Source organism: Perissodus microlepis, chromosome 3, assembly GCF_051167445.1.
Source record: "Perissodus microlepis isolate ML-2025 ecotype Zambia chromosome 3, ASM5116744v1, whole genome shotgun sequence".
Taxonomy (NCBI): domain Eukaryota; kingdom Metazoa; phylum Chordata; class Actinopteri; order Cichliformes; family Cichlidae; genus Perissodus; species Perissodus microlepis.
In genome coordinates this window covers 18248302-18268301 of record NC_140463.1, presented here as the reverse complement: position 1 = coordinate 18268301, position 20000 = coordinate 18248302, and the positions used below count along the sequence as shown (strand labels likewise).

The window sequence follows — 20000 nt, the reverse complement described above, 5'->3', positions numbered from 1 at the left end:
CAGTCCAAGCTGCAGCAGAAAGGAAGAATGATGTTTTACACTCAGCAGCAGAGCCAGAGACCAGAGCTGGATTCTTAAGATATTCGCATAAAATTACACTGGATCCAAACACAGCACATAAAGAGCTCTTACTATCTGAAGGGAACCGAAAAGCAACATTAAAAGAAGGCGGACAGTTTTACTCTTGTCATCCAGAGAGATTCACTGAATATGAACAAGTGCTGAGCAGAGAGAGTCTGACTGGACGTTGTTACTGGGAGGTGGAGTGCAGAGGAGGAGCAGTTTATGTAGCGGTCGCATACAAGAATTTCAGCAGAACAGGAGGTTTATATCACTGTGGATTTGGACTAAATGAGAAATCTTGGGCATTACGTTGTGACACAGACAGTTATATATTTTACTACAACAAAGTCCAAACTGACCTCTCAGGTCCTCGGTCCTCCAGAGTAGGAGTGTACCTGGATCACAGAGCAGGTATTCTGTCTTTCTACAGCGTCTCTGAAACCATGACTCTCCTCCACAGAGTCCAGACCACATTCACTCAGCCGCTCTATGCTGGACTTGGTCTTGTGTGTTATGGAGTCACTGCTGAGTTCATTCAAGTTGAGACTGAAACACTGGGTGGACTGAGCTTTTGCTGTTGTGGCCCCAAAATTAAGGAATAACTTGCCCCTCCATATTAGGCTGGCCCCAACACTTGAGATTGTTAAATCACTTGAAAAAACATACCTTTTTTCCAAGGCATTTGATTAGTAGTACCATTCAGTTTTTGGTCACTTTTAATCTTCTTTAGTTTGTTCGTTTTATTTATTGTATATTTTATTTTATTCCTTTTTACTATTTTTTATTTATTTATTTTATTGTTATTGTATTTTCTTTTTTTGTGCAATGATTGGTTTTCTAACTTTTATCACTGTTTTTCACTGGAAAGTACTTTGGTCAACCATGTTGTTTTTAAAGTGCTCTATAAATAAAGTTGGATTGAAGTAAATGGTAAATGGTAAATGGCCTGTATTTGTATAGCGCTTTTCTAGTCCCTAAGGACCCCAAAGCGCTTTACACAACCTGTCATCCACCCATTCACGCACACATTCACACACTGGTGAAGTAAAACAAATAGGTTTATCTTGAGTCCTGGTTTTCAGAGTGTGCCTCAGGGAAATCCAGCCCTCCTAAAACAAAAGAGTGCACAAAGGTATTAGTATGCGCAAACTCATTCGGGGTCGGAGTGGGTGGGCTGTCCCATCTTGCTTCCATCGCAAAAAACGAAGTTCAAAAAGACTGAAAACAAACGTGCAATAAAGTCACAAATTTGAGAAATGCCAGAGGCAACGTGGCCCTAAATCTCCTTTGTAGAGAGAGCCACACACCAAACGCGCAAAGCGTTTACTGAATCAGTCACGTGGTACGGCCGAACGTCAACACGAAGGTCATCAAAACGAGCCCGACACAGACGTCTGTCATTTTTTTCCCTGTCCACATTTCACTCCAGTAGGTGGCAGTAATACACCTGTAAGCTGGTTTGCCAACTGCCATCAAGCTCAGAAGAAGGAGAAGCAAGGAAGTGGAGGGGCAAGTGTGGCTGTTTGAGTGGAGCGGTGTGTGCAGACATGGCTGCTTTTTAACGAAGCGGACTGAAGTCGGAAGAGAGACACAAACTAAAGTATCGATCCCGTCACGTCAGTGTGGATCTGATCCCAACGTCGGTTTCACGTCATCGATGCTTGTATCGATCCGTTCAGCCTCAGCAGCAATGAGTTCAGTTCAGTATCTGAGAGAGTTCATCAAGGAGAGACTAACTGCTGTTTGTGAAGAAATCTTCTCAGAGGTTCAAAAAACCATCGTCCAGTATGAGGAGGAGATCAACCGTCAGCACAGACTGCTGGATATCAGCCGGACACCCGACAGAAACTCACACATCATAGGTATGGACATGTTTTTAACTCTGTGCTGTTCAAGCTCAGATTCTTCAGTATTTGGTTGATTGGTGATAAACCTGAAAGTTTATCAGCTTCTCCAGGATTTCTCTAAGCTGTTGTTAGCTGAGAGCAGGAAGCTGTTACTTTGGTGATGAATTCAGAGGAGCAAACGGTGATAGTTCAGGAAGAGCACACACACTCTTAATGAGACAGTGTGAAAACTGTCTGCTGACTAACATTGATGAAGATGAGCGTCCACACCAACTGTTTATTCCATTTTTTGTTCATGAGAGCATCAAAGTGAACACACACATAAAAGGGACTGTTTGATTGGTTAGGGTCTAAACCAGGGGTGGGCAATTCCAGGAGGGCCGGTGTCCCTGCAGGTTTTAGATGTGTCCTTGAACCAACACAGCTGATTTAAATGGCTAAATTAGCTCCTCAACATGTCCTGAAGTTCTCCAGAGGCCTGGTAACGAACTAATCATGTGATTCAGGTGTATTGACCCAAGGTGAGATCTAAAACCTGCAGGGACACAGGCTGTGTCCCATTCAGGGTCTGCACGCTTGAAGTACGCGCACTACGCGTACTACGTACGGTGCGTACTATAAGTACGAGAAGTGCGGAAGTGAGAGGCTTGTGAAATGGGACGGTATACGCTTCGTCGCGCTGTTCAGGTTGCCTAGCAACCATGATACTAACCGCTAGACACGTTTCATACAGCTTTGTTTGACAGAAATGAAGGAGAAAAATGTTTTGTTGGTCATTCATTTTTGTCATGACATCACTTTCATTAGTTGAGTATCTGAGGCTGAGACCACGGGACTGTAAAACATGATTGTTGGGCTTCATTTCTGTGCTGAACAGTCATTTAAGATTAGTTAGTAAATAACAATTAGCTAATGTTGTTCATGAGACTAAAGTCATCTCACTGTGGTAATGTAAATATAATATGGCCAATATTATAGTATTGTCAGGTTATTATGATATATATATATATATATATATATATATATATAGATATATATATATATAGATATATATAGATATAGAGAGAGAGAGAGATATAGAGATATAGATATGACTGACTTTAATTATTAAACATTCGCACATAAATAAGTGACGTCATATTCAGTACTTTTGACAGTTCACTCTTCGGCCGCTCCATCTTATTAGGGAAATTCCATATACATAAATGTAAATTTCAAAACTCAACCCCATCATTTAATTTGTTTTTGATTGAAATGGAATGTTACTTAAACTCTCTTAAATTAACTTCCAATAAAAAAGGTTTATCATTGATTGAAATTCATTCAGAAATGTTTAACGAATGAGCTGTCACAACTTTCAAGTACAAAGTTGTTATGAAGTCTGTCATTCCCCCCCCCTTTTTTTTCTTTTTTTTCCCTTTATTTATTTATCCTTCTTATTTCATTGTACTGTATATTGTTACTCTTATTTGCCTTGTATGTCTACTGTACAAACTGAACTGGAATGACTGACTGTTCGCTTTATAATTTCAATAAAGTTTGGAAAAAAAAAACCCTCTTCGGCCGCTCCCTTCTGCGGCAAAATTATCCACACCCACCGCCGCGCTATGAATTGTGGGATATATGGGACCACGAAGCGTGCACCGGACCACGCTTGATATTTGGGGAAATCGACGGCGCGTTTGGAGTATGCATTTGAAGTACACTTCGAATTGGGACAGCCGTCGTCGCGTGGCGGTGACGTAACCGCACTTAAAATGCGTACTTCAAGCGTGCAGACCCTGAATTGGGACACAGCCACACACTTTTCTATTCAGTTTAATTTAGTTTTAGTTAAACAGCACAAAAGCAGTTACCTCGAGGTAAAGAAACCTGCTGCAGGCTCAGGGAAGGGCAGCCATCTGCTTTGGCCTGTCGGGGAGACCATTGTAAAATAGTTTTTTTTAAGTGTGTGTTTTCGTCATGACATTAGTGATTATTGTTCTTGTGTTTCTTCGTTCCTCAAGACCCCCTACAACAACACAACTGTAAGGAAGAGGAGGACCCAGAGCCTCCACAGATTAACAAGGAACAGGAGGAACTCTGCAGCAGTCAGGAGGGAGAGCAGCTTGGACTGCTGGAGACCATCTGTGAACCTGATATAATATCACACAGAATAGGTATGTAAAACTGTGATGGTCGTAATAAAAAATGAATTAGGCCTGCAGCTATTGATTATTCTATCAAATAATGGATTAATTGGATAAGAAGTACTTTTGTCTCATTAATGTACAATAATAAATATTATAAAGAGAAAAAACACTTTCAGAGTGAACTGCTCATTGGTTTCCATTTATGTTTAACAGTGAACATTGTCTTTTTGTGCCATGTTAAAATGTAATTTTTTAAAGAAAGCTTCTTCTTAAATCCAGAATTTCAAGTACAGTAATGTTAAATACAATAAGGTATGCATGCAACCTCACATAAGGCATGAAAAATGAGCCTTTTCTCTGTTGGAAGGTTTTATCTCATGAGTGTGGAAGATTTGGTTTGTGTTCACATTTGAGTTTTCTTCATGTTTAAGTGTGCAAGGGAACGATTGAGTATGTATTGTAAGCCTTGCAGTGGGTGAAATGAAGAAGAGCGAGCATATCAGCATTCTGAATTTTGTTCTGAGCTTTGATGCAAAATTTTGTGCTGCCGAAAACGAGACGTTATGACAGGGCCTTTTACCGACATGCATGCTCAGGCTGTAATCACCATTAAGATCTTTACTAGGAAAATTATCAGGAGTCCTTCATCAAACCACTCGATCAACAAACTCTGACAGAAAAGCTTTGCACCTGCTCCATCCACCACGGTTTCTTTTACACAGAAGTTGTTTTAAAGTATGCAGATAAACTATTAACTTAGTGTTTAAATTATGCAACTTGCTGAAGCTGGCCTATTTTATACAGAAGCAGTTCTTGTAGCAAACAGGGGTGAGCCAAAAGGGGGGCATGGGGTGTACTAGATCATATTAATTTCAAGGCTTGCGTAACATTTTTCAGATTGAAGGTGAAATAACATAAAATATTATGTTAATTAAATAAAATTTTCACAAGCCAATAAAAATGTTCAAGGGCCAGTAAACTCTGAGCCACAGTCTTGAGGGTTGTTAGGTTGGACACTGAAGTATTATTATTAAATAAAATCTACACCATGAAAACGTCTTGTTCTCTTTTCAACAGCACAAAAACTGTCCTTTGATTAAAATCAGAAAGTCTTCCAAGAGGACAAAATAATTTTTTTTATGCCATAGTTTAGATTGCAGATATCTATATAAAATATATTATTTGACTTTGATCTTTGACTGTACTTGAAATTAACCTAAATACTAAGAGAAAGATCACGTGTGTCCTGCATGAGGATAAGGATTTGTGTTGGTGTGTGGGGCTGTAGCCTGTAAGTTTATATAAATCCAAATGTGTTGTTTTCTTTTCTTTTGCTTGGTTTAGCAGTTCGCGTTTTTGGTTTAAGGCACTCTTGAGCCAGGAGTCAGCTCCCTCCGCACCTCCTGCACTGCAAACACTCCTCCTGTCAGTCTCACCCGTCACTATATATATGGAGAGAGTCATTAGTCAGCACACACACCTGTCCCCTCTGCCGCCGCCTCAAGAGTTCACTGCACCACCCTTCCACTGCAGCAGGCCAGAGACCAAACCCCTCCCATAGTAGCATACTGCATTACTTTAAAGAACGGTTATGAAATACCTTCAACATGCACACACATACAATTAATTTGCATGTATGTAATGCCTTTGATATGCTGCTTAGAGATAGTCGGGACTCTCAAAGTGGAGCCAGTGAGAACCTAATAACAATAAGAGAACCATTAAAAATTTGAATCGTTAAGTGATATTGAGAATGGAATTGGAATAGCTAAATTGTCATCAAATCTGATCACTACTGAGGGGTCAGATCAGAAAATGTTTTCTCAACGGCTTGTTTTTCTGCATTTGTCTCTTCAGACCTCCAACAGCAGCATGTTGGTGAGGAAGAGGAGGGTCTGGGTGAGGAAGAGGAGGGTCTGGATGAGCAGCAGGCCTGTAACCAGGAGAGGAACTCCAGTCTGGACCAGGAGGACCCAGAGCCTCCACAGATTAAAGAGGAACAGGAGGAGCTCTGCAGCAGTCAGGAGGGAGAGCAGCTTGGACTGAAGCAGGAGACTGATACTTTAGCAGACAACACTGCTGCTTCAGAGAATCAAACTGAAGCAAGGGAAAAGTCTCTACAGTGTGACACTTGTGGGAAAATGTTTCAGTATAAATGCTTACTGGCTGCACATTTGACAGTTCACACAGGAGAGAAACGGTTTCCTTGTAGCAAATGTGGCAAAAAATTCAGTCAGCTGACACGCTTGAAAAATCACATGAGAATTCACACAGGTGAGAAGTCGTATCCTTGTAGCACCTGTGGAAAAGAATTCAGTCAAAAATCAGCTCTAAAATCTCATGCAAGAGTTCACACAGGCGAGAAGCACCATTGTTGTAGCATCTGTGGGGAAAGTTTCATTTGGAATATGCAATTAATACGGCACAGGAGAATTCACACAGGTGAGAAGCCATATTTTTGTAGTACCTGTGAGAAGAGATTCATTTGGAAGATACATTTAAAGAATCACATGAGAATTCACACAGGTGAGAAGTTGTATCCTTGTAGCACCTGTGGAAAAGAATTCAGTCAAAAATCAGCTCTAAAATCTCATGCAAGAGTTCACACAGGCGAGAAGCACCATTGTTGTAGCATCTGTGGGGAAAGTTTCATTTGGAATATGCAATTAATACGGCACAGGAGAATTCACACAGGTGAGAAGCCATATTTTTGTAGTACCTGTGAGAAGAGATTCATTCGGAAGATACATTTAAAGAATCACATGAGAATTCACACTGGCGAGTGTCCGTACTCATGTAACAGCTGTGGGGAAAAGTTTATTGACCTATCAACATTGAACGCTCACGTGAGAATTCACACAGATGAGAAGTCGTATCCTTGTAGCACCTGTGGAAAAGAATTCAGTAAAAAATCAGCTCTAAAATCTCACGCAAGAGTTCACACAGGCGAGAAGCACCATTGTTGTAGCACCTGTGGGGAAAGTTTCATCTGGAATATGCAATTAATACGGCACAGGAGAATTCACACTGATTAACAGTTTCATACTTAGAGAATATGGGGACAGCTGCGAGTTATAGCAGTGTGCTGGTGGTACAGCCGACACAGAGGAGGAGCCTTTTGCAGGAGTCTGCTCCTGTTGTGTAGGCTTGTTCAGTTCAGTTTTTTATTATCCAGGGATCGAGGTGTGTTATTGTTCTACTGAATCCTCGTCTTTTTCTTTTTTTTAACCAAAGCTGAGTGTGTTCATTCAGGTTTTTAAGTCTCAATTAAACATCTAGTTTTAGTTTTTATATATACTTGAATAAATTGTCTCACAGTCACACAGTGTAAGGATTTTCAGGCATGGTACTTGGACTTTGCTGTTGTTGTTGTTTTTTTAATATAAAAAAAATCCAGCTGTGTCTGCTAAATGCAGAATAAACTAAACTAAATAAAGATTACATTCAAACTTTGACAGAGTTTCACTCTCAGGAGGAAAATGTTTTAATAAGTCACTTATTGTGAATTACAAAGTCTGTGGCACAAGAAATCCAACAGCAAATATATTGTCTTCTGCCTGTTGTAGCTGCTACTATGAGTTTTTATTTGTTGGAGGGTGACATGTTATCAGAACGAGTGCATAATCAGCTCAAACCTGTCTGTCTAGAACACTTCCCTTGTGGGCCAGTGGTGCAATGGACAATCATCTGACTACGGATTAAAAAAATCCAGGTTCAACTTCTGGCTGCTTTAGTCTCTTTGCGGCCTCCCTATGAGGGCGAGAACACACTTTATGGACATGTAGATACTGGGTAAGGGAGAAATGCTGGTGGTATTAATCGTTTGGATTCAAATGAAGGTTAGAACAGCAGCTCTAATGTCTTGTGTGGCTCTAACTGTATACTGAAAATATCACAGTGTCACGTCAGTGCACTCGTAGAATAAAAAAACAAGAGCTTCATTTCTTTGAATAATAATTTTATGTTGTTTCTCTTCTACTTCACGGAGAAATCAGTAGTTCTTTATTGATCACAAAGATTTTTTTCTCACTTTATACATTTGTGAAGAATGTGTCATTACATCTACATTGATCTGTTTGTCTGCTGTTTTTGACTCTGCAAACACTGCAGGAAGTTTACTTTTCATTATTATAATCAATGAGGAGTTCATTGTATTTAATGTGAACAAACTCAGGTTATTTTTTAAAAAGGAGAAAGTCTTGTGTTCATTCCAGGATCTGACAATGTGAAACTAATCTGAGAGAATAAATGAAGCAGTTTTCCTCTTGGTGCTTTTGCACTGATTTTAGTTTCTGTTGGCAGTAAGTTCACGAGCTCTGTGTGTCTGACTTGATTTCATATGCAAGAAAATGATTACACACAACTGAACCTGCAAAAAACATTAAAGTGAGACTGAAAGACAACTGTCACACAGAGCTAAAGGAGACATCTGGTGGACAAACACAGACATGACAACAAAAAACACTAAAGCGCAGAGGGATGACAAACAGCTGGAAATAACTCCAGGAAAGGATTGCTGTGCATCAGAAAAACACTCAGCACACACTAATATCTTGTTGGCTTCATTAAGGAAGTGAAACTGGCTGATAGAGTGAAGACACCAGGCTGTTTTTTAATAACTGGTTTGTTTTTCAATCTGAGCTCCAAAGGTTGAAAACACAAATCCTTTTTCATGATTTCCTGTCCTGTCGACGCATCACTGAAACAGGCATCGAAATGAACGGTGGCTTTAAACCTGGAGAGGAGAACTAGGGACAGAGCCAAGCTAACGACAAAGAACAGGACACTTTCTCTCTCTCTCTTAAGAGAGACACAAATAATTTGTGTGGCATCTTATTTAATGCAGAACAAATAAATAGTCTGAAAATAGTTATTTCAAAAAAGCCTTGGCTGCATTTTTAGGTAAATAGCTGCATATAACTTTGTTGTCTGCAAAACTTGTGCATAGATTTTTAATATTTACAATTTATATTTGCACTTTAAATTATGAAAATGATTCGTTAAACATGTTTGTGGTTGTGACAGTAAAAAATATCACTTTTTTCTACTTGGATTTTATGTTTTTTTGTCTGATTTAAGATTAATTGTGTTAATACAGTATGTCAAAATGAAAAAAATAACTGTAAATTCACATAGGTTGTGCTGAAAAGAATGATACCAAACAAGGGAAGATAAACTGTTTTTAAAAGGTGAAATGTAGAGGGAAAATCAAAAGTAGTCAAAAACGGCCAACTACACCCTGGACCCCAGAGGGTTAACCCTTTAAGGCCTGTCGGAGCAGGCACACTTTGTTTATAAGCTAGCAAAGGATGAAAATGACGTTTTCTATTCAAAGTAGGAAAAAAATGGAGACCAGGCAAAGTCAGAGCTGAAAACTTTTTTTTTTTTTTAACTTTTTTTAATTTTCACCTTGAAAGCAGAGCGGAGGTTTTTACTGAGATATTTTATGAGTTGACAGCACCATGTGCTACTTTCTCTCTGCTGATATGAGTAAATGGAGCTCACCCACCTGTCTGTTTTTCTATGGGGACAGGAAGAGACTGAACAGGCTGATCCGAAGGGCCAGCTCTGTTCTAGGATGCCATCTGGACCCAGTGGAGGTGGTGAGTGACAGGAGAATGGTGGCTAAGCTGTCATCACTGTTGGACAACATCTCCCACCCCATGCAGCAGACTGTGACAGCACTGAGCAGCTCCTTCAGTGGGAGACTGCGGCACCCACGGTGTGGGACGGAGAGATTTCGCAGGTCTTTCCTCCCCACTGCTGTCAGACTCCACAATAAAGACTTTAACTGATCAAACACACACATCCACACATGTGCAATAACACTAAGTGCAATAATCTCTTCTGTCATCGTTGTAGTTTTACTCAGTTGTATATAGCATTTGTATTCTATTTTTATCTTATTGTATATTTATTTTATTTTATTCTACTGTATATAGTATTTTATTTTATTCTATTCTGTACAGTTGTGTACTGTATTTATTCTTATTGTATCCTAATTTTTGCCTCATAACTTTTGCACTGTCCACTTCCTGCTGTGACAAAACAAATTTCCCACATGTGGGACTAATAAAGGTTATCTTATCTTATCTTATGTCTATAAGCAGCAGGTACACCACCTACTGAAACTGGGGTGAAGTGCACCAAAACCTCGTTTAGTCGTGATCACGTGACGTGGGTGTTTTGAACCATGCTTCAGAGTTGTGTTTGAAAACATCTGTGCTCCAGAAGCTTGACTCAATGTAGAAACATCTTTTTATAGCTTCCCATCCGCACTGATATCACCTCTTCACTACGCTCCAGCTGCAAGAGTCAACTGTAGAGTCAAAGTGAATTCCCAAAGAAGGAAAGCTTATAACTCTCTCCAATCTCTTCAAATCTTCATCACTGAGCCTCCACTGTTTTTTTTTTGGTTTGTTTTTTTGTGGTTCACTTGTCCAGCATATTTATTCAGGTAAATTAATCATAACAAAATTTAAACCAAAACAAACCTTTCATTCTGAGCTTGCAAGGACCTCTCTCACCACTGACTGGTTAGTCAGTCCTACTTTTGCGCACTACTCCTGGCATCGTAGTGGGTAAAAATCAGAAACAAAGAAAAACTTCAGCTGAATAAGAGAACATTCTCATGCTGCATTCACACATTAGAGCAGGGGTGGGCAACTCCAGGCCTCGAGGGCCAGGTCCTGCAGCTGATTCAAATGGCTAAATTACCTCCTCAACATGTCTTGAAATTCTCCAGAGATTTGGTAACAAACTAATCATGTGATTCAGGTGTGTTGACCCAGGTTGATATCTAAAACTTGCAGGACACCGGCCCTCGAGGCCGAAAAAAAAAACAATGAACAAACAGAACAGGAGCATACTGAACTTTAACCTTTATGAAATGTAAGATGAGTTTGGCTGATACAATTATAAGAATAAAGTAGGAAACCAAATAAACAACGTCTTGAAATACTGTCTTGAACATGAATCATCTTTTCACTCAGGTGTTGCAGTGATTTGACTTCTGGTCAGTATGAGTTCTACCACCAACACATTGCTATGACTCAGGGCTGTATCACATTTTCAAAGTATTAAACATTTAACCAGTGTGAATTTTCACGTGTTTCTTTAAGTTCATCCTCTGACTGAATCTTTTACCACAAGTGCTGCAAGGATATGGCCTTTCACCAGTGTGCACTCTTATGTGAGTTTTTAATGTTGATTTCTCATTGAATCTTTTCCCACAAGTGGTACAACAATGTGGCTTCTCTCCTGTGTGAATTCTTGTGTGAGTTTTCAAGTGTGCCAGCTGATTGAATATTTTCCCACAGGTGTTACACGGATACGGCTTCTCACCTGTGTGAATTCTTACATGAGTATTCAATGATGATTTCTGATTGAACTGTTTCCCACAGGTGCTACAAGGATATGGTTTTTCACCTGTGTGAACTCTCAGATGTGTAGTAAGGTTGGATTTAAAGTTAAACGTTTTTCCACAGGTGTCACACTGTACAGACTGTTTCCTTGTGTCAGTTTTACTTTCTGACACAGGGGTGTTGTCCACTCCCTCATTGTGATGTCTCCTCTTCTTTAGCTTTGTATTTCTAGTAGATCCTGAGTCCACGTGATGGCTTTCTTCATGATCTCGGCTCTCTGCTTCAGGAGAGCTGTGAGAAAGGAGCTGCTCACTGTTTAGTTTTTGTTCACTGTGGGAACTTTCCTCATAAGTCGGAGTCTCCATGAAAGTATCACTCTCCTGCTTCATTCCAAGCTGCTCTCCCTCCTGACTGCTGCAGAGCTCCTCCTGTTCATCTTTAACCTGTGGAGGCTCTGGCTCCTCCTGGTCTGGGCTGGAGTTCCTCTCCTGGTTACAGACCTGCTGCTCATCCAGACCCTCCTCTTCCTCACAGTCATGTTGTTGTGGGAGGTCTTGAGGAACAAATAAATACAAGAAAAAGTCAGTTATGTGATGATAAATGGTGATCAGACCAGAGAGTCAAGTCAAGTCAAGTTGGCTTTATTGTCACTTCAACCATATACAGTTTAACAGTACACAGTGAGGCGAAACAACGTTCCTCTAGGAACCAAGGTGCTAGATGCAACATAAATTTACAACATAAATTAACAGAAAACACTAAACTAGCTAACTAAGAGGCCTAGTTAGCTGGCTAGCAAAGACAAGACAGACTGACCTAACATAAATTAAAACATAAATTAACAAAAAAAAAACCAAAACAAAACAAAAAAAACTATCTATCTAAGGAAGACTTTTTTTTTTTTGTTATCAGACAGCAGACAACAAAGTGCACGTGCAAATGTGCAAACAAGAGCAGCAAAGTGACAGAATGATAGAAAAACACAACGTAACATAATAATAAGGTTTTGTGATGATGAGTTGAGGTAGTGGAGGGACAGTAAACATTCCTTAGTGTAGCAGCAAAAATTAGGAAGTACAGAAGTTAGTGCAAAAAGTCCAGTAATAATATTGTGCAAAAGAGCATTTACAGGTTGGTGTGTATGATGGTTTGGTGGTGTAGGTCAGTGTGTTTGCGCTTGTGTTGATTAGTCAGTCCAGTCTCAATGTTTTGAGGTAGTTGAGTTAACCTGAGTGATAATGTTTGTGTGTGTGTGTGTGTGTGTGTGCGCGTGTTTATCAGTCAGTCCCTTTTTGCTGAGGAGACGGATGGCTTGTGGAAAAAAGCTGTTGCACAGTCTGGATGTGTGTGCCCGAATGCTTCGGTACCTTTTTCCAGATGGCAGGAGTGTGAAGAGTGTGTGAGAGGGGTGTGTCCGATCAGCCACAATGCTGGTGGCTTTGCGAATGCAGCGTGTGGTGTAGATGTCCTCAATAGAGGGGAGAGAGACCCCGATGATCTTCTCTGCTGTTCCCACTATCCGCTGTAGGGTCTTGCAGTCCGATATGGCACAGTTCCCAAACCAGACAGTGATGCAGCCGCTCAGGATGCTCTCGATAGTTCCTCTATAGAAGGTGGTCAGGATCGGTGGTGGAAGCCGGGCCTTTCTCAGTCTTCTCAGAAAGAAGAGACGCTGTCTGTCATTTGACCGATCGTAAGCCCGTCTGTTTCATGCATGCGCAACACACGCACAGCAGCTCAGGCAAACAGTTGTGCATACTCACGGCCACACACTAATATATTAGCATTGAAGCTCCTCACTGCGAGCAAAGACCCAAAGTCCACCAAACTAAACTGCAAGGTGACCATTTTTGTGCAGCAAACCTGACCACACTCTTAAACACGGACATGTTAAAGAAGCTAACAAAAGAAAAATGGCTAAACGTTCCCTAATGGTTCTACAAATGTAAACCTCAGGAAACATTGTCTGAAGGTCATGTGAAAGTTACATTTATGGAATGTGACCATCTCTTCCATCAGTGAGAGAGCAGCAAAAGAAAGTCTTTATGTGGTACATGGCGCTCAAAAGTCTGTCAAAGAATGTTTCAGTATGACTTTGGTAAGCTATGAAGCTACACCGCTCGATGGATTGTCTGAGCATTACAGCTACCGTAGTCAGGAGCCTCGCGGAGTAATCTGGGTCTAAAACTCCGTCCGCTTCAGGTCCCAAAATCAAACGAACACTGCAGCATCACTGAGAGTTACAAACTGTCTAAACTCTTTCATCTTTAATAAAATGATCAGTGTTGTTGCGTTAACAGGTGTAACAATTAAGTTTAACATCCAGGCATCCATGAAAACAGAATGTATTAAATTTAACAGAGTTAGAAGTTATCAGGAAGTTAGCTTGCTAGTTTCCACCTAAACATGATATAGCATGTTCTGACTGAGAGATTTCAGAAAAAACTTAAAATGTACAGCTCTGCTATCACTTCCAACAGAAATGAAGACAGAAACAGCAGTGACTTTTTTAGGGTCAGACTAGCTGGTATATAATGATGTGCTACATGATCGCTGGCGACACAGCTATGTTAGCATAATATAAACACAGTGAAGCTGGAGTATGAACGCTAACTTTTTTCCACTTGATACAAGTTAATGGTACAAATGTAATCACATGGCAGGATGCTGTAAACAGATCAAACTTCAGTCAGGAGAACAACTGAGATAATCCATCCACAATACAAGGTTTGTCAATAATATACTGCAACAACACGGGAATAGAGCAGCTGTGAGAGAATTCAGCATTAATGAATCAATGGTAGGGAAGTGGACGACGCAAGAAGAATGAGTTGAGTAAAGTTTGAGTTATCTGACTGTTTTGTTTAGCTTAATGTGCCTTATGAACTGAAAAATATGGTACTACAAAAAAAAAAACCAGAGACAAAAATGAGAAAACACCCACAAATGTTTCCAAAAATGTAGTGTTTTGTTTTGTTTTCTTTTTTGTAATCAAACTGTTTATTAGAGGGGAAGTGTGTTTTAGGACACTCGAGCCTAACATTAGCTGGCATAAAGTTAGCTCAAAACCAGCCGTTATTGTTGTTTAGCAGGCTCCCTTTGTCAGCAGTCCAGAGACCAGAGGTTCACATGTCTGATCTCCTGAAAAATCAGTAATTGCAGCAATAGCTGAAATAAACAGGATGTTTCTGTCCATGTTCATGTGTTAGTGCTCTGACTTCAGTTCAGGAAATTAGGGTGTGAACAGTTAAAAACATGTCCATACCTATGATGTGTGAGTTTCTGTCGGGTTTCCGGCTGATATCCAGCAGTCTGTGCTGACGGTTGATCTCCTCATGCTGGACGATGGTTTTTTGAACCTCTGAGAAAATTTCTTCACAAACAGCAGTTAGTCTCTCCTTGATGAACTCTCTCAGATACTGAACTGAACTCATTGCTGCTTCAGCTCAGGCTGGACGGATCGATACAAGCATCGATGAAGTGAAGCCGACGTTGGAATCAGATCCACACTGACGTGACGGGATCGATACTTTAGTTTGTGTCTCTCTTCCAACTTCAGTCCGCTTCGTTAAAAAGCAGCCATGTCTGTTCACACTGCTCCACTTGAACAGCCACACTTTGCCCCTCCACCTCCTTGCTTCTCCTTCTTCTGAGCTTGATGGTAGTTGGCAAACCAGCTTACAGGTGTATTACTGCCACCTACTGGAGTAAAGTGTGGACAGGAGAATAGCAGGAAAAAAATGTAAAACTATATTCTTTCCATCAGCGTAAAATCTGAATGTATTCATAAAATAATCCCCGGTTTATCATAGAGTTTAAACATAGAGACCTGTTGGGAGTTTACCTATTTGGATTGCACGAGTTAATCCTCTGTGTCCTATTCTCATCCAAGTAAACAGTGTCTCTTCCTTTGGGTTCCTACCCTGCGTCATGTTCAAACATACATACTTTTAGATACGGTGAAGATGTCTTCCCATTTCAGCTGCGACCAAATATTCCAGCCAAATATTCTGCAAATAAATGCAGAATATTCCTTTACTACACCCACTCTAAAACCCAGAGAAGACACTGTTTACACTCTAAGATATGGGTTAGTCTCTGTTATCATTCTCTCCCAGGTCATCCCAAAATTTGATGTTAATACGATGGGTTTTTACAGGCTTTGCCAGTGCCACTATAACTGCCTGCTTTCAGACTGATGGGATTGTCCCTGTGCGATATGACCAAAATCTCATATCCCGATATAAGACAACTATCGTCCCGATAACGATATAAATTACAAAAATGTAACATTTTCTGTAAATTCTGTGAATCTTGGGCAGCTGAAGTGTTTCCAGCTGGGCGCCGTGCACCTGGAGTCTAGTGTTTAACCGATGTATTAAACCATACATTTTTAGACATAAGTTGCAACGGCCGCCGTTTTCGTTGTGAGTATTTATTACACAGAGTGCTGCGGGGAAAAGCCTGTTCTAACGTTTGAGTCTAATGTTTACTTTTTAGCACCTGACGACTCTTTTTTGCTTCTCATCCGTAAATACTCTGCATACTTTTTCACGTGATTCATTTTATTTTGAAAAGTCTCAACAGGATCTTGAGCTTTATTGTGAAAGGTTTATGTGGAAAATAAACAAGCGGACATGCGAAGGTTTTACTAGTGATGGGATTTCCGGCTCTTTTTAGAGAACCGGCTCTTTCGGCTCCCAACCGGCTCTTCGGGTTGTTTTGCACAAAAGGAATTACTAATGTAAAAAAAATGTGGTTTTATTTATATATGTTTATATATAAATACATACGGTGGCCCCTAGAGACAAAGCACGTACAAACTTCAAAAAGCACGTACAAACTCCAAAACACATTTCTAGCGTTAACTGAACTTCCAAAACAGAGCTACCTAGATCACTTAAATTACACAATTGAAAGCATATGTGTATGGTTTGTGTATTTATACACAAGCACTCATATATATTCAAATAATTCAAAAAAGATTTTCATTTACCTGTTACTACCATACACCAAATCCAGTCATTGGTACTTCCTGGCTTGTGTAGCCACTAGATAATAATAGATAATAACACTGCGCCTAGCATTCTGGAGCACTTCTGTTTGGTTTTGTACGTGCTTCGGAGTTTGTACATGCCGTAAATATACTTTAAATATACTTTTATTTATTCACTCCACATAAAATGTAATAAATAAATCATAAAATACAAACACCAACTATATATATATTTAAACTTTTAACCATTTAAATTTTCAGCTTTTTCCTTTTAAACAAATTTAAAGTGAAACAACACAAAACACTGCAAACCACAACACAATTAAATATAAATTAAAATATGAAAACAAAAAGAAGATGCACATTCTCTGTCATATGGGCCTGCATGAATAAACTTTCCACTAGGGCTGCAACGTTTTGTCTCTATAAACAATCACGCAGACTTTTAAAATTTGTGGATGCGTAAAATTCTAAAACCACGTAAATGTGTTTTTATAACTGCTACACACTACAGGAAGCTTTGGGGGCAGTATCTGAAAAAAAATTATTAACAACCAAATTTGTGATTAGTAACAGTCTGATTCTGTTTTGTTCTGTTTTAACTGTATTAGGCACAGGCGTATAGATGAGTTTGTTCTGAAAAAAGGGCTGATGCACCTCTCAAATGGCTGAAGTCATGACAGAGAGCATGTTTAGTATGGTTATCAGCTGCAGCTGGAAACATCATGTAAAAGATAAGATTACTGATTACTAAGTTACTGAAATAATCGCTGACTAATCAAAGGAATATTGGCAGATTAGTCAACTGCTGATATAATCTTTAGTTGCAAACCTAACCTCCACCTCTCTCAGTCTCCCCATAATTCTTGATGGCTGTACACCCATATACAAGGAAATCCCACCGTGGTTTCAACCATATTTTATAAAATATATCTCACGAAGCTTGTCCAACAAATTTGAGATGTTTGTTTATTTTTATTTACCACTGGCTACAAGGTTTCTTGGTTTGCACGTTAAAAAGGCAAATATCACGAAGATCCACCAGACATGACTAAAAATGGGAGTTTCTCCCTTTAACGTTTCTTCCACTGTTTCACCACGTAGTCCTTTAACATTTCTCAGCTGATTTCACAATAATCATTTTCCTGTCTGTGCTGAGCTCTTTATCCCTTCGACCATATGAATTATTTCTTGCTCACAGTCAGAACATCTTCCTGTATCACCATCTTGCCAGTTTCCACCACATCTGTTGTTATTGTCTGTGCTCTCTGACACGGGTTCAACCTGCTGCTTGGACACTTTCCCCACACTGCACCTCCCTTACACTTATTTAATTCAGTCCTGTGTACCTTGATGAACCACATCCCTACAAGCGCTCATCGGAGATCCGTATCTCAGTATTATAGCACTCTTAATCTCCCTACAGGCGTATTTATCGCTGTTGTAGCTGAATTTGGTTCCACTCACCGAACGACAGCCGTCGGGAGACGATTTTATGATCACTTTAAATCCGTCCTCGTGTCTCGTTGTCAAGGTTACACTGCGCTCACTGTCCGTTTCCTCCACATTACAGGTTTACTTTCGTATTTGCTGTTTTCGCCTATTTTTCACCTTATTTCCGCTCTGTCATGAACATCTTCATCTCTCCCGCCATCTACTTCCTTTCATTACACTTCCTGATACGTCACTTTCTGCCCTCTCTTCTCTCTCTGCTGTGGTTTGAGCGAAAATGTGACGTCATTCAGGGGTAAAAGCCCAAAGGATTGTGGGTACGAGTGGCAAGCGGCACTAGCGCACGCAGGCTTTCACATGAAAACAGTCACACAGCGATAAAAAGAAACACAAGAAGCTGTTGTATTATTAACTGCAATAGCTGGTCGCATGACAGCCACGGGAAGCCGACGGGTAAAGAGATCGTTTTTTTATCGGATTACATCGTGGAAGAGAAATTGTTTAAGCCATGTTTCTGAAGTAACAAAGAGGATGGCCTGGATTACAGCCATTCTAAGACCAAATATAATGTCCCAGAACACTCCAGCTCACATGTTAGTCTGCTCCAAGCATTTCCACAAAGGTACGTCTTCTGGTGTAGTTATTACGTAATTTATCATAACATAATTGTTGATGTAGGTTACAAATAAGTCTTATATTGATTTGAATTGAATTCGTTGCGCTATGCTGCTTTGTTTACTGTGGCTTTGTGGGCTAATGTTTGTTGTGTTTTGTAGGAAAACCAGCCTACAAAATGCTGGAATGCGATCCAGACTGGGCACCCTGTATCAACCTGTGTCAGACCGAGTTTAAAGCTGCTACCACAGCGAGATGTGATCGGGTAAGAAAGTGAGCGATATCAAAACAGCCACGAAAAGCCCCGCATATATGTGCCGAAGGGTTGTATTGAAGCAATCAAGTGATGAATAAATGTTTTCCACTATGTGGTTTTGCAATGGTTTGTTTGTTTGTTTGTTTTTTGCATTGTTGATTTGTTTTTTACTGAAGCAGCTAATAAAGCACAATGGATTTTTACAATTTTGCCTCTTTCTTGTAAGAATCTATAATAGAATGAAACAATAATGCCAGTTATAAATAAAGACAATAAATTGAATGAATTACAAAACACTCATTTTATTTCTATTAGATCTGAAAATGTTGTGTAATACTACAACCTGAAAAGACAAATAGATTGCGTTGGCCTGTACAGGAGATAAACAGCTGTGAAATGGAATAGTCCAAATCATCAAAGTAAACTGGACCTGGGCTTGTTGCAGGGATCTGAAGTTACTAAACATTTTGTGAGTGTACGCACTAAAACTTAGGACCATATAATAATAAATATGTGCGTGATGAAAGTTGGGCAGCACGCTAACGTCCTTACTCCACTCTGTATTCTCGTATGGGTCTGACCCTTTCACTCCTTTGATTTTTTCCTTGTACTTTTTTTTTTTTTTGCCTTTTCATCAAGTCTGTCTTCGTACGGACCTGCCGAGTTCTCCGTTGTTTTGTACATAACTGTTTTGGGGCCAAATAAAATGCAAGTAGGGATTAAAACCGCAGAAATAACGATTACCGGTGCTGGAAATGCTAGCGCTTAATGCAGTGTTTTGATTTTGTTGCCACTCGTACCCACAATGCAATGCGCGAAAGTCACGTGGTCTGTCAATCTCTATTAAAAAAAAAATCTAGCACGACTGACTGGGCTGAACAGGTAGTTGTTGTTGTTTTTTAAAAAAATACATAATTTATTTTTTTTGTAATGTGATTCTTTCTTCTCAAATTATTTCTACTTCAGTGCAAATAAAGGACTGTTAGAGTGTGCGCTGTGTGTTTTTCTGAAGCATGACAATCCTTTCCAACAAATATTTCCAGCTGTTTGTCTCCCCTCTGCGCTTTAGTCTTTTTTCTTGTCATGTCTGTGTTTGTCCACCAGGTGTCTCCGTCGGTTCATTTTCTCTGGGTGACACCTTTCCTTCCGTCCCTCTGCTCACTTTAATGTTTGCTTTAAGTTCAGTTGTATGTAATCATTTTCTTACATTCATGAATTTAATTGAATTGAAATTGAAAGAATTTATTGTCATTATACACAGTATAACGAGATTAA

General features: G+C 39.8%; 3 protein-coding genes across 4 annotated transcripts in view; 2 read left to right on the top strand and 1 right to left on the bottom strand.

Moving 5' to 3' along the window:
* Positions 1-931, top strand: part of LOC146390314 (tripartite motif-containing protein 16-like protein) — a 3737-nt gene extending 2806 nt beyond the window's left edge. The window contains exon 1 of the mRNA XM_084923412.1: positions 1-931. This exon is cut by the window's left edge and continues 2806 nt beyond it. Within this exon, the coding sequence (XP_084779538.1) occupies positions 1-665 (665 nt within the window). The 3' untranslated portion in view covers positions 666-931.
* A 531-nt stretch (positions 932-1462) lies between these two features.
* Positions 1463-8309, top strand: LOC146390313 (uncharacterized). The gene is made up of 3 exons (XM_084923388.1): positions 1463-1925; positions 3917-4069; positions 5900-8309. Exons 1-3 carry the CDS (start codon positions 1721-1723, stop codon positions 7075-7077), a joined length of 1536 nt encoding a protein of 511 aa, XP_084779514.1. The 5' UTR covers positions 1463-1720; the 3' UTR covers positions 7078-8309.
* A 2602-nt stretch (positions 8310-10911) lies between these two features.
* Positions 10912-18112, bottom strand: LOC146390312 (uncharacterized). 2 transcript variants are annotated; one of them, XM_084923404.1, is made up of 3 exons: positions 17870-18112; positions 14672-15105; positions 10912-11959 (listed from the first exon to the last, which is right to left on the bottom strand). In XM_084923404.1, the coding sequence occupies exons 2-3, from the start codon at positions 14838-14840 to the stop codon at positions 11130-11132; spliced, it is 999 nt and encodes a 332-aa protein (XP_084779530.1). In that variant the 5' UTR covers positions 14841-15105; positions 17870-18112; the 3' UTR covers positions 10912-11129. The 2 variants fall into 2 exon arrangements, with proteins under 2 accessions (XP_084779530.1, XP_084779529.1); XM_084923403.1 differs by having other exon boundaries at positions 14672-15108; positions 17870-18111.
* Positions 18113-20000: the final 1888 nt, after the last annotated feature.